Source organism: Scylla paramamosain, chromosome 28, assembly GCF_035594125.1.
Source record: "Scylla paramamosain isolate STU-SP2022 chromosome 28, ASM3559412v1, whole genome shotgun sequence".
NCBI classification, from domain to species: Eukaryota; Metazoa; Arthropoda; class Malacostraca; order Decapoda; family Portunidae; genus Scylla; species Scylla paramamosain.
In genome coordinates, this window is record NC_087178.1 from 9,092,501 (window position 1) to 9,108,188 (window position 15,688).

General features: G+C 42.3%; 1 protein-coding gene across 1 annotated transcript in view; it reads right to left on the bottom strand.

The window, feature by feature from the left end:
• The window catches only part of LOC135115147 (glutamate receptor ionotropic, delta-2-like), a 46,435-nt gene that overhangs the window by 6,047 nt on the left and 24,700 nt on the right, over nt 1-15,688 (bottom strand). Inside the window, exons 4-5 of the mRNA XM_064031649.1 lie at nt 9,642-9,822; nt 9,200-9,299 (exon numbers count right to left, since the gene is read on the bottom strand). Of these exons, the coding sequence (XP_063887719.1) occupies nt 9,200-9,299; nt 9,642-9,822 (281 nt within the window). The remainder of the gene's footprint in view (nt 1-9,199; nt 9,300-9,641; nt 9,823-15,688) is intronic.

The following is a 15,688-nucleotide window of genomic DNA, read 5'->3' on the forward strand; positions in this document are numbered from 1 at the left end:
AGATTGTGAAAAGGGTTGGAGAAAGAACACTTCCTTGTGGTACACCACAATTGAGGTTAAAAGTTGGTCCAAAATAATTAGTTATTTTTGATGGAGGCTGTCCGGTTTGTTAAGAAATCACATAAAAATTTTTCTGTAGTTATTGGTAGGTGTAATTGAAGTATTTTGTGCTTTAGGCCGAGGTGCCAAACCTGATCAAATGCTTTAGTTATATCCCTTAAGATAACTTGGCATTGTCCTTTGTCAGATTTGTTTTGTGCTATTTCTTCAGTGATGAGTGCCAGTGCGTGTGTGGTACCCCTATTGCTACGGAATCCAAACTGATTGGTGTTGTACATATTGTTGTTTTCGAGGTGAGTTTTTAATCTGGTGTTGATTATTCGTTCGAGTATTTTTCCTGGAACTTCTAGTAGTGAAATAGGTCTATAATTTTGAGGTTGGTGTGGGGATTTGACTGGTTTAGGAATGAGTCTTATGAGGGCATTTTTCCATCTGTGTGGAAAATATCCGACTGATATGGCACTGTTATAGATGTCAGTAAGTCTTCCTATTGCTGTGTCTGGTAGTTGAGAGAAAATGGTTTTGTTGATCCCGCTTTCACCAGGAATGGTTCTCTTTAATTTGCTAATTATATTTTTAACTTCTTCTGCAGTTATTTCCATGTCTGTAGTGTGGGTGTTAAGTCTGGACATGTCTGCGTTGACGTACGGGACGGTTCTTTGTATATTATTTTGTATATGTTGTAGTACTGCTTCTGTGTTATTGTCGCCTTCATCATCATCTTCACCATTGAAAATATCTTGCCAGTATTCCCTGTGAACTCTCTCTTTTTCTTCGGTGATGTATACTTTTATGTTGCTTTTGTTTTTAATGTAATGTGGTTCTTGTTCTCTTATATCTGTTATTAATTTTATTTTTTTCCAGAATGCAATGGGGTCTGTGTATGTGTTGGAGATGTCTTGGATAAGTTTGTGCCAGTGTTCTTGGTTTTCTGTGATGAGTGCTTCTTGAAGAATTGTTTGTATATGTTTGTAGTATCTGTAACTATCTATGTTCCATCCATTAACTCTTGAATATGTTTGCAATTCTGAGAAAAGTGTTATAAGTAGTTTTGTGGTGTTTGTGTGCTTGGGTGAGGGTAGACTTTTATATCTTGTTGTAGGGATAGACTGCTGAGCTGCGTATTCGATTGCCTGGTGCCAGTTTTCGGCTGCAGTGTCAATTGATTCCAGAGTTCCGTTATCTAAGTTGTTTCTGTGTAGAGTATTGTGTAGAGTATTGGTGTCGGAGAGAATGGCTCAAGCTGATGGCGGGGGTGTATTTATACCGGTAGGCTTGTCACCCCGCTGCGCGTCCTGGTCTCTGATTGGCTGACGGCTGTCGCGGGCTGTGCTGGGTTGCTATCCAAGCTGGGTCTTCGCGCGCTTGGTAACGCTTGTAGGTCTTCAGATTGTTGGTTTAATGTAGGGTTTGTCTCTTTTATATATAGTACTTCTAAGATGGGGAGACGCCCATGCCCAGACACCAGGCGTCTCCCCATCTTAGAAGCACTATATATAAAAGAGACAAACCCTACATTAAACCCTACTTTAAACGCTTGGTAACAAGCATTACCAAGCGCGCGAAGACCCAGCTTGGATAGCAACCCAGCACAGCCCGCGACAGCCGTCAGCCAATCAGAGACCAGGACGCGCAGCGGGGTGACAAGCCTACCGGTATAAATACACCCCCCCCCCCGCCATCAGCTTGAGCCATTCTCTCCGACACCCTCTACACGGATAGACCTTCGCTACTGAAGAAGGGTCAAGGACTCGAAATCGCGATCTAGCGAAAATGACTAGCTTCGGCAAAGTCATACAGCCAATTAAAAAAGAATATAAGACAATCATAAGATATAAGGAAAATATCTTAAGAAAAATAATAAATGCTCAACTAGCTATCACATTCAATGAGATATGTATTAGAGAAAGACTCCTGCCCATATACACCCTTAATATATATATATATATATATATATATATATATATATATATATATATATATATATATATATATATATATATATATATATATATATATATATATATATGAGGTCTAAAGCACTGGAGTGCTGTGAACTTATCATTAAACCCAGCTGTGACCTCACTGAACGTTTCCCAAGGGGACAGTCACAGCCTGCCCTCTAAAGACAAATCTCTTCCTCCACAAAAAAAACTACAAGCACCTAATAACACACACACCCTTCACTCAAAAATTTCAAAATTATTATGGCGACTCCTACACCAGCCTCGGAGAGGACCATAAATGTCCCCAGGTCGGACTGCCTTTCTGTCGACGACCTTAAGTGTCTTGACACCTCCCTCAACTTTTTTCTTCATTAATTTCTGCAACATTCACGGTCTAAGATCTAATTTTCAATCTGTAGAACACCACCTCTCCTCTTCTAAACCTCATCTTCTTTTCCTTACTGAAACTCAGGTGTCTGAGGCAACTGACAGTAGCCCCTTTTCTGTTCCCTCCTACTTTCTCTATCCTCATTTTCGATCCAAAGCTGGATGCTGCGTTTATGTGCGCAATGACTTAACCTGCTCTCGTGCCCACGCTCTTGAATCTTCCGAGTTTTCCATCATCTGGATACGACTAAAGAGTCACTCTCAAACTAAATATATCTGTGCTGTATACCTCTCACCTAACTCCTCTGACTATAAGAAATTCTTTGACTAAACTTCCAAAGTGGAGCACATTCTGACCCTCTTCCCTTTTGCAGAAATCTCCATTCTTGGAGACTTCAATGTTCACCACCATCTTTGGCTTTCCTCTCCCTTCATTGACCATCCTGGTGAACTAGCCTTCAACTTTGCTATCCTCCACGACCTATAGCAATTGGTGCAACACCCTACTCGTATTCCTGACCGTTTTGGAGATACGCACAACATTCTTGACCATTTCCTGACCTCTAATCCTTCTGTTTATGCTGTCACCCTTTCTTCTCCGTTGGGCTCCTCTGATCCCAATCTCATATCTGTATTTTGTCCTATCGCTCCAATCCCTCCTCAGAATCCCCCTAAGCGAAGGTGCCTCTGGCGTTTTTTCTCTGCTAGTTGGGGGGACCTGAGGAGGTATTTTGTTTATTTTCCTTGGAATGACTACTGCTTCCGTGTCAGACATCCGTCTTTGTGTGCTGAGCACATAACAGAGGTGATAGTGTCTGGCATGGAGGCATACATTCCTCACTGTTTTTCTCGACCTAAACCTTCCAAACCTTGGTTTAACACAGCTTGTTCTTCTGCTATACATGATAGAGAGGTGGCCCACAAAAGGTACTTAAGCCTTCCATCACCAGAACCTAATGCACTTTATATTTCTGCCCGTAAAACATGCCAAGTCTGTTCTCCAACTAGCCAAAAAATCCTTCATTAATAGAAAGTGTCAAAACCTTTCAAGATCTATCTCCCCTGGAGACTTCTGGCATTTAGCCAAAAAAATCTCCAATAACTTTGCTTCTTCTTCTTTCCCTCCTTTATTTCAACCGGATGGCACCACTGCTATCACATCTTTTTCTAAAGCTGAACTCTTCACTCAGACCTTTGCTAAAAACTCTACCTTGGACGATTCTGGGCATGTTTTTCCCTCTCCTCCACCCTCTGACTACTTCATGCCACGTATTAAAATTCTTCGCAATGATGTTTTCTATGCCCTTGCTAGCCTAAACCCTCGGAAGGCTTATTGACCTGATGGGGTCCCTCCTATTGTTCTCCGAAACTGTGCCTCCGTGCTTGCACCTTGCCTAGTCAAACTCTTTCAGCTCTGTCTGTCAACATCTACCTTTCCTTCTTGCTGGAAGTTTGCCTACATTCAGCCTGTTCCTAAAATGGGTGACCGTTCTAATCCTTCAAACTACCGTCCTATTGCTTTAATTTCCTGCCTATCTAAAGTTTTTGAATCTATCCTCAACAGGAAGATTCTTAAACATCTATCACTTCTCAATCTTCTATCTGATTGCCAGTATGGGTTCCGTCAAGGCCGCTCTACTGGTGATCTTCTCGCTTTCCCTGCTGAGTCTTGGTCATCCTCTTTTAGAGATTTTGGTGAAACGTTTGCTGTTGCCATGAACATATCAAAAGCTTTTGATAGAGTTTGGCACAAATCTTTGATTTCCAAACTACCCTAGTATGCCTTTTAATCTTCTCTCTGTAACTTCATCTCAAATTTCCTTTCTGACCGTTCTGTTGCTGCTGTGGTAGACGGTCACTGTTCTTCTCCTAAATCTATTAACAGTGGTGTTCCTCAGGGTTCTGTCCTGTCACCCACTCTCTTCTTATTATTCATTAATGATCTTCTAAACCAAACTTATTGTCCTATCCACTCCTACGCTGGTGATACCACCCTGCACTTTTTCACGTCTTTTCATAGGCGTCCAACCCTTCAGGAGGTAAACATTTCACGCAGGGAAGCCACAGAACGCTTGACTTCTGATATTTCTAAAATTTCTGATTGGGGCAGAGCAAACTTGGTATTGTTCAATGCCTCAAAAACTCAATTCCTCTATTTATCAAATCGACACATCTTTCCAGACAACTATCCCCTCTTCTTCAATGACACTCAACTGTCCCCCTCTTCTACACTGAACATCCTCGGTCAGTCCTTTACTTATAATCTGAACCGGAAACTTCACATCTCATCTCTAGCTAAAGCAGCTTCTATGAAGTTAGGTGTTCTGAGACGTCTCCGCAAGTTTTTCTCACCCCCCCAGCTGCTAACTCTGTACAAGGGCCTTATCCGTCCATGTATGGAGTATGCTTCACATGTCTTGGGGGGTTCCACTCATACTGCTCTTCTTGACAGGATGGAATGAAAAGCTTTTCGTCTCATCAACTCCTCTCCTCTAACTGACTGTCTTCAGCCTCTCTCTCACCGCCGCAATGTTGTATCTCTAGCTGTCTTCTACCGCTATTTTCATGCTAACTGCTCTTCTGATCTTGCTAATTGCATGCGTCCCCTCCTCCCGCGGCCTCGCTGCACAAGACCTTTCTCTCACCCCTATTCTGTCCACCTTTCTAACGCAAGAGTTAACCAGTATTCTCAATCATTCATCCCTTTCTCTAGTAAACTCTGGAACTCCCTGCCTGCTTCTGTATTTCCACCTTCCTATGACTTGAATTCCTTCAAGAGGGAGGTTTCAAGACACTTATTCATCAATTTTTGACTACCGCTTTTGATCCTTTTATGGAACTGGCATTTCAGTGGGCATTTTTTTTATTTGATTTTTGTTGCCTTTGGCCAGTGTCCTTCCTATATATATATATATATATATATATATATATATATATATATATATATATATATATATATATATATATATATATATATATATATATATATATATATATATATATATATATATATATATATATATATATGTGTGTGTGTGTGTGTGTGTGTGTGTGTGAACAAAGTAGAAAAAATATTAGATTACATTGGGATGCCCTTAATTTACAAAACTTTCTTTACGCGCGCATCTGTCGAGGAGCACTAACATACATAGAGAAAAAATAATAATAATAATTGTTCCTAAAATGCTGAATAGATAAAAGATTTTTGAAAATGGAAACAAATTTAGTTTAGACATTTTATGAAAATTTTAGAAATTTTATGAAATTTCTAGAAATTTTATTTTTTTTATTTATTTATTTTTTTTTATGTAGGATGGACACTGACCAAAGGCAACAAAAATAAAATAAATAAATGCCCACTGAAATGCCAGTCCCATAAAAGGGTCAAAGCAGTAGTCAAAAATTGATGAATAAGTGTCTTGAAACCTCCCTCTTGAAGGAATTCAAGTCATAGAAAGGTGGAAATACAGAAGCAGGCAGGGAGTTCCAGAGTTTACCAGAGAAAGGGATGAATGATTGAGAATACTGGTTAACTCTTGCGTTAGAGAGGTGGACAGAATAGGGGTGAGAGAAAGAAGAAGGTCTTGTGCAGCGAGGCCGCGGGAGGAGGGGAGGCATGCAGTTAGCAAGATCAAAAGAGCAGTTAGCATGAAAATAGCGGTAGAAGACAGCTAGATATGCAACATTGCGGCGGTGAGAGAGAGGCTGAAGACAGTCAGTTAGAGGAGAGGAGTTGATGAGACGAAAAGCTTTTCATTCCACCCTGTCTAGAAGAGCAGTATGAGTGGAACCCCCCAAGACATGTGAAGCATACTCCATACATGGACGGATAAAGCCCTTGTACAGAGTTAGCAGCTGGGGGGGTGAGAAAAACTTGCGGAGACGTCTCAGAACGCCTAACTTCATAGAAGCTGCTTTAGCTAGAGATGAGATGTTGAAGTTTCCGGTTCAGATTATAAGTAAAGGACTGACAGAGGATGTTCAGTGTAGAAGAGGGGGACAGTTGAGTGTCATTGAAAAAGAGGGGATCGTTGTCTGGAAGGTTGTGTCGAGTTGATAGATGGAGGAATTGAGTTTTTGAGGCATTGAACAATACCAAGTTTGCTCTGCCCCAATCAGAAATTTTAGAAAGATCAGAAGTCAAGCGTTCTGTGGCTTCCCTGCGTGATATGTTTACCTCCTGAAGGGTTTGACGCCTATGAAAAGACGTGGAAAAGTGCAGGGTGGTATCATCGGCGTAGGAGTGGATAGGAAAAGAAGATTGGTTTAGAAGATCATTAATGAATAATAAGAAGAGAGTGGGTGACAGGGCAGAACCCTGAGGAACGCCACTGTTAATAGATTTAGGAGAAGAACAGTGACCATCTACCACAGCAGCAATAGAACGGTCAGAAAGGAAACTTGAGATGAAGTTACAGAGAGAAGGATAGAAACCGTAGGAGGGTAGTTTGGAAATCAAAGCTTTGTGCCAAACTCTATCAAAAGCTTTTGATATGTCCAAGGCAACAGCAAAAGTTTCACCAAAGTCTCTAAAAGAGGATGACCAAGACTCAGTAAGGAAAGCCAGAAGATCACCAGTAGAGCGGCCTTGACGGAACCCATACTGGCGATCAGATAGAAGGTTATGAAGTGATAGATGTTTAAGAATCTTCCTGTTGAGGATAGATTCAAAAACTTTAGATAGGCAGGAAATTAAAGGAATAGGACGGTAGTTTGAAGGATTAGAACGGTCACCCTTTTTAGGAACAGGTTGAATGTAAGCAAACTTCCAGCAAGAAGGAAAGGTAGATATTGACAGACAGAGCTGAAAGAGTTTGACTAGGCAAGGTGCAAGCACGGAGGCACAGTTTCGGAGAACAATAGGAGGGACCCCATCAGGTCCATAAGCCTTCCGAGGGTTTAGGCCAGCGAGGGCATGGAAAACATCATTGCGAAGAATTTTAATACGTGGCATGAAATAGTCAGAGGGTGGAGGAGAGGGAGGAACAAGCCCAGAATCGTCCAAGGTAGAGTTTTTAGCAAAGGTTTGAGTGAAGAGTTCAGCTTTAGAAATAGATGTGATAGCAGTGGTGCCATCTGGTTGAAATAGAGGAGGGAAAGAAGAAGAAGCAAAGTTATTGGAGATATTTTTGGCTAGATGCCAGAAATCACGAGGGGAGTTAGATCTTGAAAGGTTTTGACATTCTCTGTTAATGAAGGAGTTTTTGGCTAGTTGGAGAACAGACTTGGCATGGTTCCGGGCAGAAATATAAAGTGCATGAGATTCTGGTGATGGAAGGCTTAAGTACTTTTTGTGGGCCACCTCTCTATCATGTATAGCATGAGAACAAGCTGTGTTAAACCAAGGTTTAAAAGGTTTAGGACGAGAAAAAGAGTGAGGAATGTACGCCTCCATGCTAGACACTATCACCTCTGTTATGCGCTCAGCACACAAAGACGGGTCTCTGACACGGAAGCAGTAGTCATTCCAAGGAAAATAAGCAAAATACCTCCTCAGGTCTCCCCAACTAGCAGAGGCAAAACGCCAGAGGCACCTTCGCCTAGGGGGATCCTGAGGAAGGATTGGAGCAATAGGACAATATATAGATATGATATTGTGATCGGAGGAGCCCAACGGAGAAGAAAGGGTGACAGCATAAGCAGAAGGATTAGAGGTCAGGAAAAGGTCAAGAATGTTGGCGTATCTCCAAGACGGTCAGGAATACGAGTAGGGTGTTGCACCAATTGCTCTAGGTCATGGAGGAAAGCAAAGTTGTAGGCCAGTTCACCAGGATGGTCAGTGAAGGGAGAGGAAAGCCAAAGCTGGTGGTGAACACTGAAGTTTCGAAGAATGGAGATCTCTGCAATAGGGAAAAGGGTCAGAATGTGCTCCACTTTGGAAGTTAAGTAGTCAAAGAATTTCTTATAATCAGAGGAGCTAGGTGAGAGATATACAGCACAGATAAATTTAGTATGAGAGTGACTCTGTAGTCGTAGCCAGATGGTGGAAAACTCGGAAGATGCAAGAACCTGGGCACGAGAGCAGGTTGCGCACATAAACGCAGCATCCAGCTTTGGATCGAAAATGAGGATAGAGAAAGTAGGAGAGAACAGAAAAGGGGCTACTGTCAGTTGCCTCAGACACCTGAGTTTCAGTGAGGAAAAGAAGATGAGGTTTAGAAGAGGAGAGGTGGTGTTCTACAGATTGAAAATTAGATCTTAGACCGCGAATGTTGCAGAAGTTAATGAAGAAAAAGTTGAGGGGGGTGTCAAGACAATTAGGGTCGTCGACAGAAAGGCAGTCCGACCTGGGGACATTTATGGTCCCCTCCCCAGATGGGGACTCCGAGGCTGGTGTAGGAGTCGCCATGATGATTTTAAAATTTTTGAGTGAAGGGTGTGTGTGTTATTAGGTGCTTGTAGTTTTGTGTGGAGGAAGAGAGTTGTCTTTAGAGGGCAGGCTGTGAATGCCCCCTTGTGTTGTGAGACACAAAGAGAAACGTTCAGTGAGGTCACAGCTGGGTTTAATGATAAGTTCACAGCACTCCCTGAACAGTGCTCTAGACCTCACTGGAAGTAAAGAACTGTTCAGGGGCTGCTGTGAACTTATCATTAAACCCAGCTGTGACCGCACTGAACGTTTCCCTTTGTGTCTCACAACACATTATATATATATATATATATATATATATATATATATATATATATATATATATATATATATATATATATATATATATATATATATATATATATATATATATATATATATATATATATATATATATATATATATATATATATAACACACACACACACACACACACCTTTTGTTGAGCTGGGATACAATGGGGCTTCCTTTTTGGCCCACACCAGACAAGAAAACTGGCAGAAGACGTTCCTTTCCAGTGTAAAAATCACATTGACCTGTAAAAGTTTCCATTATATAATGATGATATATCCATCCTGTAGCATAAGATTGCGGCTCTATCATCACTCACTACAGTTTTATCTCTACTAATTGTTTCAATGCAGTTTCAATAACTAACGATACAACCAACTCCATGTTCGATATTTGGAGAGGCGGTGGCCACTACTGTGGCCACTACTGAGCAAAGAAAGAATAGTCATCTATTATGCACGGAACGAAGAGCCTTGGGATTCTCTCTTAACATCATTACAAAATAATAAATTAGCAACTGTGATCTAAATTAATACAAGTGCAGCATAATTAATTATTTTTTTTCCAAGAATGAAACTAATACTAACCTCGCTTTGTAAAATCATGACTAATCAAGAACCGTGTCATGATCTCAACAGCAACAAGTACGTGATCTCCCTTGCGCAGAAAGGTGTCCATGCTTCCCCAGAATTCGTGAAGGAATTGGAATTTGATCCTGCCTGCTTTCTCCCTCTCGGCAACTTCCCGGAAGATCCCAGATTTGACTGACTTAAATCAGAGATAAAAAATGCATATATATATATATATATATATATATATATATATATATATATATATATATATATATATATATATATATATATATATATATATATATATATCCTCTCTCTCTCTCTCTCTCTGTCTCTCTCTCTCTCTCTATATATATATATATATACCTCTCACCCAACTCCTCTTACTATAAGAAATTCTTTGACTACTTAACTTCCAAACTCTCTTCCATTTGTGGAGATCTCCATTCTTGAAGACTTCAGTGTTCACCACCAGCTTTGGCTTTACTCTCCCTTCATTGATCATCCTGTGAACTAGTCTTCAGGTTTGCTATCCTCCACTACCTAGAGCAATTGGTGCAACACCCTACTCGTATTCCTGACAGTCTTGGAGATACACCCAATATTCGTGACTTTTTCCCAACCTCTAATCTTGCCTATGCTGTCACCCTCTCTTCTCCGTTGGGCTTCTCTGATCACAATCTCGTATCTGTATCTTGTCCTATCGCTCCAATCTCTCCTCAGGATAACTCTAAGCGGACGTGCCTCTGGCGTTTTGCCTCTGCTAGCTGATTTTTCTTAGAATGACTACTGCTTCCGTGTCAGACATCCGTTTCTGTGTGCCGAACGCTTAACAAAGCTGATAGTGTCTGGCATGGAGGCGTACATTCCTCACTCTTTTTCTCGTCCTAAACCTTCTAAACCTTGGTTTAACACAGCCTGTTCTCCTGCTATACATGGTAGAGAGGTGGCTCACAAAAGGTACTTAAGCCTTCCATCACCTGAATCTCATGTACTTTATATTTCTGCCCGGAACCATGCCAAGATCTAATTTTCAATGTGTAGAACACCACCTCTCCACTTCTAAACCTCATCTTCTTTTCCTCACTGAAACTCGGCTGTCTGAGCCAACTGACAGTAGCCCCTTTTCTGTTCCCTCCTACTTTCTCTATCGTCATTTTCGATCCAAAGCTGGATGTTGCGTGTATGTGCGCAATGACGTAACCTGCTCTCGTGCCCACGCTCTTGAATCTTCTGAGTTTTCCACCATCTGGCTACGACTACAGAGTCACTCTCAAACTAAATTTATTTGTGCTGTATACCTTTCATCTAACTCCTCTGAGTATAAGAAATTCTTTGACTACTTAACTTCCAAACTGGAGCACATTCTGACCCTCTTCCCTATTGCTGAGATCTCCATTCTTGGAGACTTCATTGTTCACCACCAGCTTTGGTATTCCTCTCCCTTCACTGACCATCCTGGTGAACTAGCTTTCAACTTTGCTATCCTCCACGACCTAGAGCAATTTGTGCAACACCCTACTCGTATTCCTGACCGTCTTGGAGACGATCATTCTTGATCTTTTCCTGATCTCTAATCCTTCTAGTTATGCTGTCACCCTCTTTTCTCCGTTGTGCTCCTCCGATCACAATCTCATATCTGTATTTTATCCTTTCGCTTCTGGCGCTTTGCCTCTGCTATTTGGGGGGACCTGAGGAGGTATTTTGCTGATTTTCCTTGGAATGACTACTGCTTCTGTGTCAGAGACCCGTCTTTGTGTGATGAGCGCATAACAGAAGTGATAGTGGCTGGCATGGAGGCGTACATTCCTCACTTTTTTTCTCGACCTAAACCTTCCAAACCTTGGTTCAACACAGCTTGTTCTCGTGCTATACATGATAGAAAGGTGGCCCACAAAAGGTACTTAAGCCTTCCATCATCAGAATCTCATGCACTTTATATTTCTGCCCATAACCATGTCAAGTCTGTTCTCCAACTAGCCAAAAACTCCTTTATTAATAGAAAGTGTCAAAATCTTTCAAGATCGAACTCCCCTTGTGACTTCTGGGATCTAGCCAAAAATATCTCCAGTAACTTTGCTTCATCTTCTTTCCCTCCTTTATTTCAACGAGATGGTACCACTGCTATCACATCTATTTCTGAAGCTGAACTCTTCGCTCAAACCTTTGCTAAAAACTCCTTGGACCTTGGACGATTCTGGGCATGTTCCTCCTTCTCCTCCACCCTTTGACTACTTCATGCTGCCTATTAAAATTCTTCGCAATTATGTTTTCCATGCCCTTGCTTTCCTAAACCCTTGGAAGGATTATGGACCTAATGGGGTCCCCCCTATTGTTCTCCGAAACTGTGCCTCCGTGCTTGCACCTTGCCTAGTCAAACTCTTTCAGCTATGTCTGTCAACATCTGCCTTTCCTTCTTGCTGGAAGTTTGCCTACATTCAGCCTGTTCCTAAAAAGGGTGACCGTTCTAATACCTCAAACTACCGTCCAATTGCTTTAATTTCCTGCCTATCTAAAGTTTTTTAATCTGTCCTCAACAGGAAGATTCTTAAACATCTATCACTTCACAACCTTCTATCTGATCGCCAGTATGGGTTCTGTCAAGGACGCTCCACTGGTGATCTTCTGGCTTTCCTTACTGAGTCTTGGTCATCCTCTTTTAGAGATTTTGGTGAAACTTTTGCTGTTGCCATGGACATATCAAAAGCTTTTAATAGAGTCTGGCACAAAGCTTTGATTTCCAAACTACCCTAGTATGGCTTCTAATCTTCTCTCTGTAACTTCATCTCAAATTTCCATTCTGACTGTTCTATTGCTGCTATTCGTCTCCTAAATCTATTAACAGTGGTGTTCCTCAGGGTTCTGTCCTGTCACCCACTCTCTTCTTATTATTCATTAATGATCTTCTAAACCAAATTTCTTGTCCTATCTACTGCTACGCTGATGATACCACCTTGCAGTTTTCCACGTCTTTTCATAGACGTCCAACACTTCAGGAAGTAAACACTTCAAGCAGGGAAGCCACAGAACGCTTGACTTCTGATCTTTCTAAAATTTATGATTGAGGCACAGCAAACTTTGTATTGTTCAATGCCTCAAAAACTCAATTCCTCCATCTGTCAACTCGACACAACCTTCCAGACAACTATCCCCTCTTCTTCAGTGACACTCAACTGTCCCCCCTCTTCTACACTGAACATCCTCGGTCTGTCCTTCACTTTTAATTTGAATTGGAAACTTCACTTCTCATCTCTAGCTAAAACAGCTTCTATGAAGTTAGGTGTTCTGAGACGTCCCCGCCAGGTTTTCTCACCCTCCCTGCTGCTTACTTTGTACAAGGGCCTTATCTGTCCTTGTATGGAATATGCTTCACATGTCTTGGGGGTGTTCCACTCATACCGCTCTTCTAGACAGAGTGGAATCAAAAGCTTTTCGTCTCATCAACTTCTGTCCTCTAACTGACTGTCTTCAGCCTTTCTCTCTCATTGCCGCAATGTTGCATCTCTAGCTGTCTTCTACCGCTATTTTCATGCTAACTGCTCTTCTGATCTTGCTAACTGCATGCCTCCCCTCCTCCCAAAGCCTTGCTGCACTAGACTTTCTTCTTTCTCTCACCCATATTCTGTCCACCTCTCTAATGCAAGAGTTAACCTGAATTCTCGATCATTCGTCCCTTTCTCTGATAAACTTTGGAACTCCCTGCTTGCTTCTGTATTTCCACCTTCCTATGACTTGAATTCCTTTAAAAGGGAGGTTTCAAGACACTTGTTCTTCAATTTTTGACTACCGCTTTGGTCCCTTTTATGGGACTGGCATCTCAGTGGGCATCTTGTTTTTTCATTGGATTTTTGTTGCCCTTGGCCCGTTTCCCTTCTACATAAAAAAAAGTCTGTTCTCCAACTAGCCAAAAGCTCCTTCATTAATAGAAAATGTCAAAATCTTTCAAGATCTATCTCCCTTCGAGACTTTTCGCATTAAGCCAAAAATATCTCCAAGATCTTTGCTTCTTTTTCCCTATCACATCTATCTCTAAAGCTGAACTCTTCGCTCAAACCTTTACTAAAACCTCTACCTTGGACCATTCTGGGCTTGTTCGTCCCTCTCCTCCACCCTCTGACTACTTTATGCTACCTATTAAAATTCTTCACAATGATGTTTTCCATGGCCTCGCTGGCCTTAACCCTCGGAAAGCTTATGAACATGATGAGGATCCCCCTATTGTATTCCAAAACTGTGCACCTTGCCTAGTCAAACTCTTTCAACTCTGTCTGTCAACATCTACATTTCCTTCTTGATGGAAGTTTGCCTACATTAAGCCTGTTCCTAAAAAAGGATGGCTGCTCTAATCCCTCAAACTATCGTCTTATTGCTTTAATTTCTTGCCTCTAACGTTTTTTAAATCTATTCTCAACAGGAAGATTCTTAAACATCTATCACTTCACAACCTTCTATCTGATCGTCAGTATGGATTCCGTCAAGGCCGCTCTGCTGGTGATTTTCTGGCTTTCCTTACTGAGTCTTGGTCATCCTCTTTCGGAGATTTTAGTAAAAGTTTTGCTGTTGCCTTATACTTATCAAAAACTTTTGATATATTCTGGCACAAAGCTTTGATTTTCCAACTACCCTCCAATGGCTTCTATCCTTTTCTCTAACTTCATCTCAGGTTTCCTTTCAGACCATTCTATTGCTACTGTGATAGATGGTCACTGCTTTTTTCCTAAATCTATTAACAGTTGTGTTCCTCAAGGTTCTGTCCTGTTACCCACTCGCTTCCTATTATTAATTAATGATCTAAACCAAACTGATTGCCTTATCCGCTCCTACACTAATGATACCAGCCTACACTTTTCCAAGTTTACTTCCCTTTGGGAAATGATCTGGCAGGAGGGAAGGTTTGGGTACATCCCCCATCTGTGGACCCTGTCCCAGATGTGGAGTCTGCTGACTGTTAATTTGATCACCCACTCTATGATATGGAGGGTGAAGTCCTCTGCAGCTCCTTGTGTCGACTGCAAAAAGGGACGGCCACCGAGAGAGGAGTGCAGGGATGATGTATGTGCCGCAGTGGAGCAGAGTGCCCAGAGGTTTGTCCCACTGCTGGCAAGGATTTGGACGATTCTGAGCCGGACTCGTCCTTGAATCATGGTGCTGGGGCTGACTGCAACAAAGCAGAGCCACCAATGGACGCACCTCACTCGGTTGGGGTTGTTGCTGAGGGTGAGGCTGAAGTGTTGGGTTTGGAAAGTCAATTTGCTGGTCCACCTCTCTCGGTGAGTATCCCGGAGGTGGCGATCAGGCAGAGTTGTCACCTGATGTGGAAGCTGTGGGTGCCAGTGCAGTCATGGCCCCAGCCTGGTGTGTCGGGCATATTTGGGGGCCACTGCCGAGGGTAGGAAGGTTCCCAGCTCTGCGGGGGAGATGGGAGTTTTTTCCCCTGCGAAGTGTTCCGGATGCAGGAAACAGGCTGTTCCCTTGCCAGGTGTAGATCCAACAGGTGATAACTCCTGCAGTGGCCCATCCATATTAGCCGCTGATTCGGCCGCCGGTCAGATATCTGTAGAGAATAAAGTTTCCCCCAGCTCAGCGAGTGACTCGCTTGCGGCGCAGGCGCTGGAGGGGGAATTGGGTTTCTGCTTTGCCTCTGCCGCCTGATTCTGTAGTCCTGAAGGATCTTAATGAGGTTGAACCTGATGAACTCATTGATGAGCAATAAGGGGGATGAAGAGTTGGCCCCATGCTTTGCCAAGGTGGGTGAAGGTAGTGAAGAAGTGGAGGGTAGGGAAGAATTTGTGCTACAGAAGAAAATTTTGTATCGTCGGTGGAAAGGAGTTGATGAAGGTGAATTACTCCAAGTGATAGTGACGTCTAAGTTCAGAGAAGCACTCGTGCTATTGGCACTTGAGGGGCTGATGGCGGGTCACCTCGGAATTAGGAAAACCGTGGCAAGTGTATAGATTAATTTTCTGGTCGCTCAGTATGCCGGGTAGTGTTGCTACCATCCTTAAGTGCTGCCACACCTGTCAAATGGTGGGCAAGCCTAACTAAGTGCCACCAGTACCACC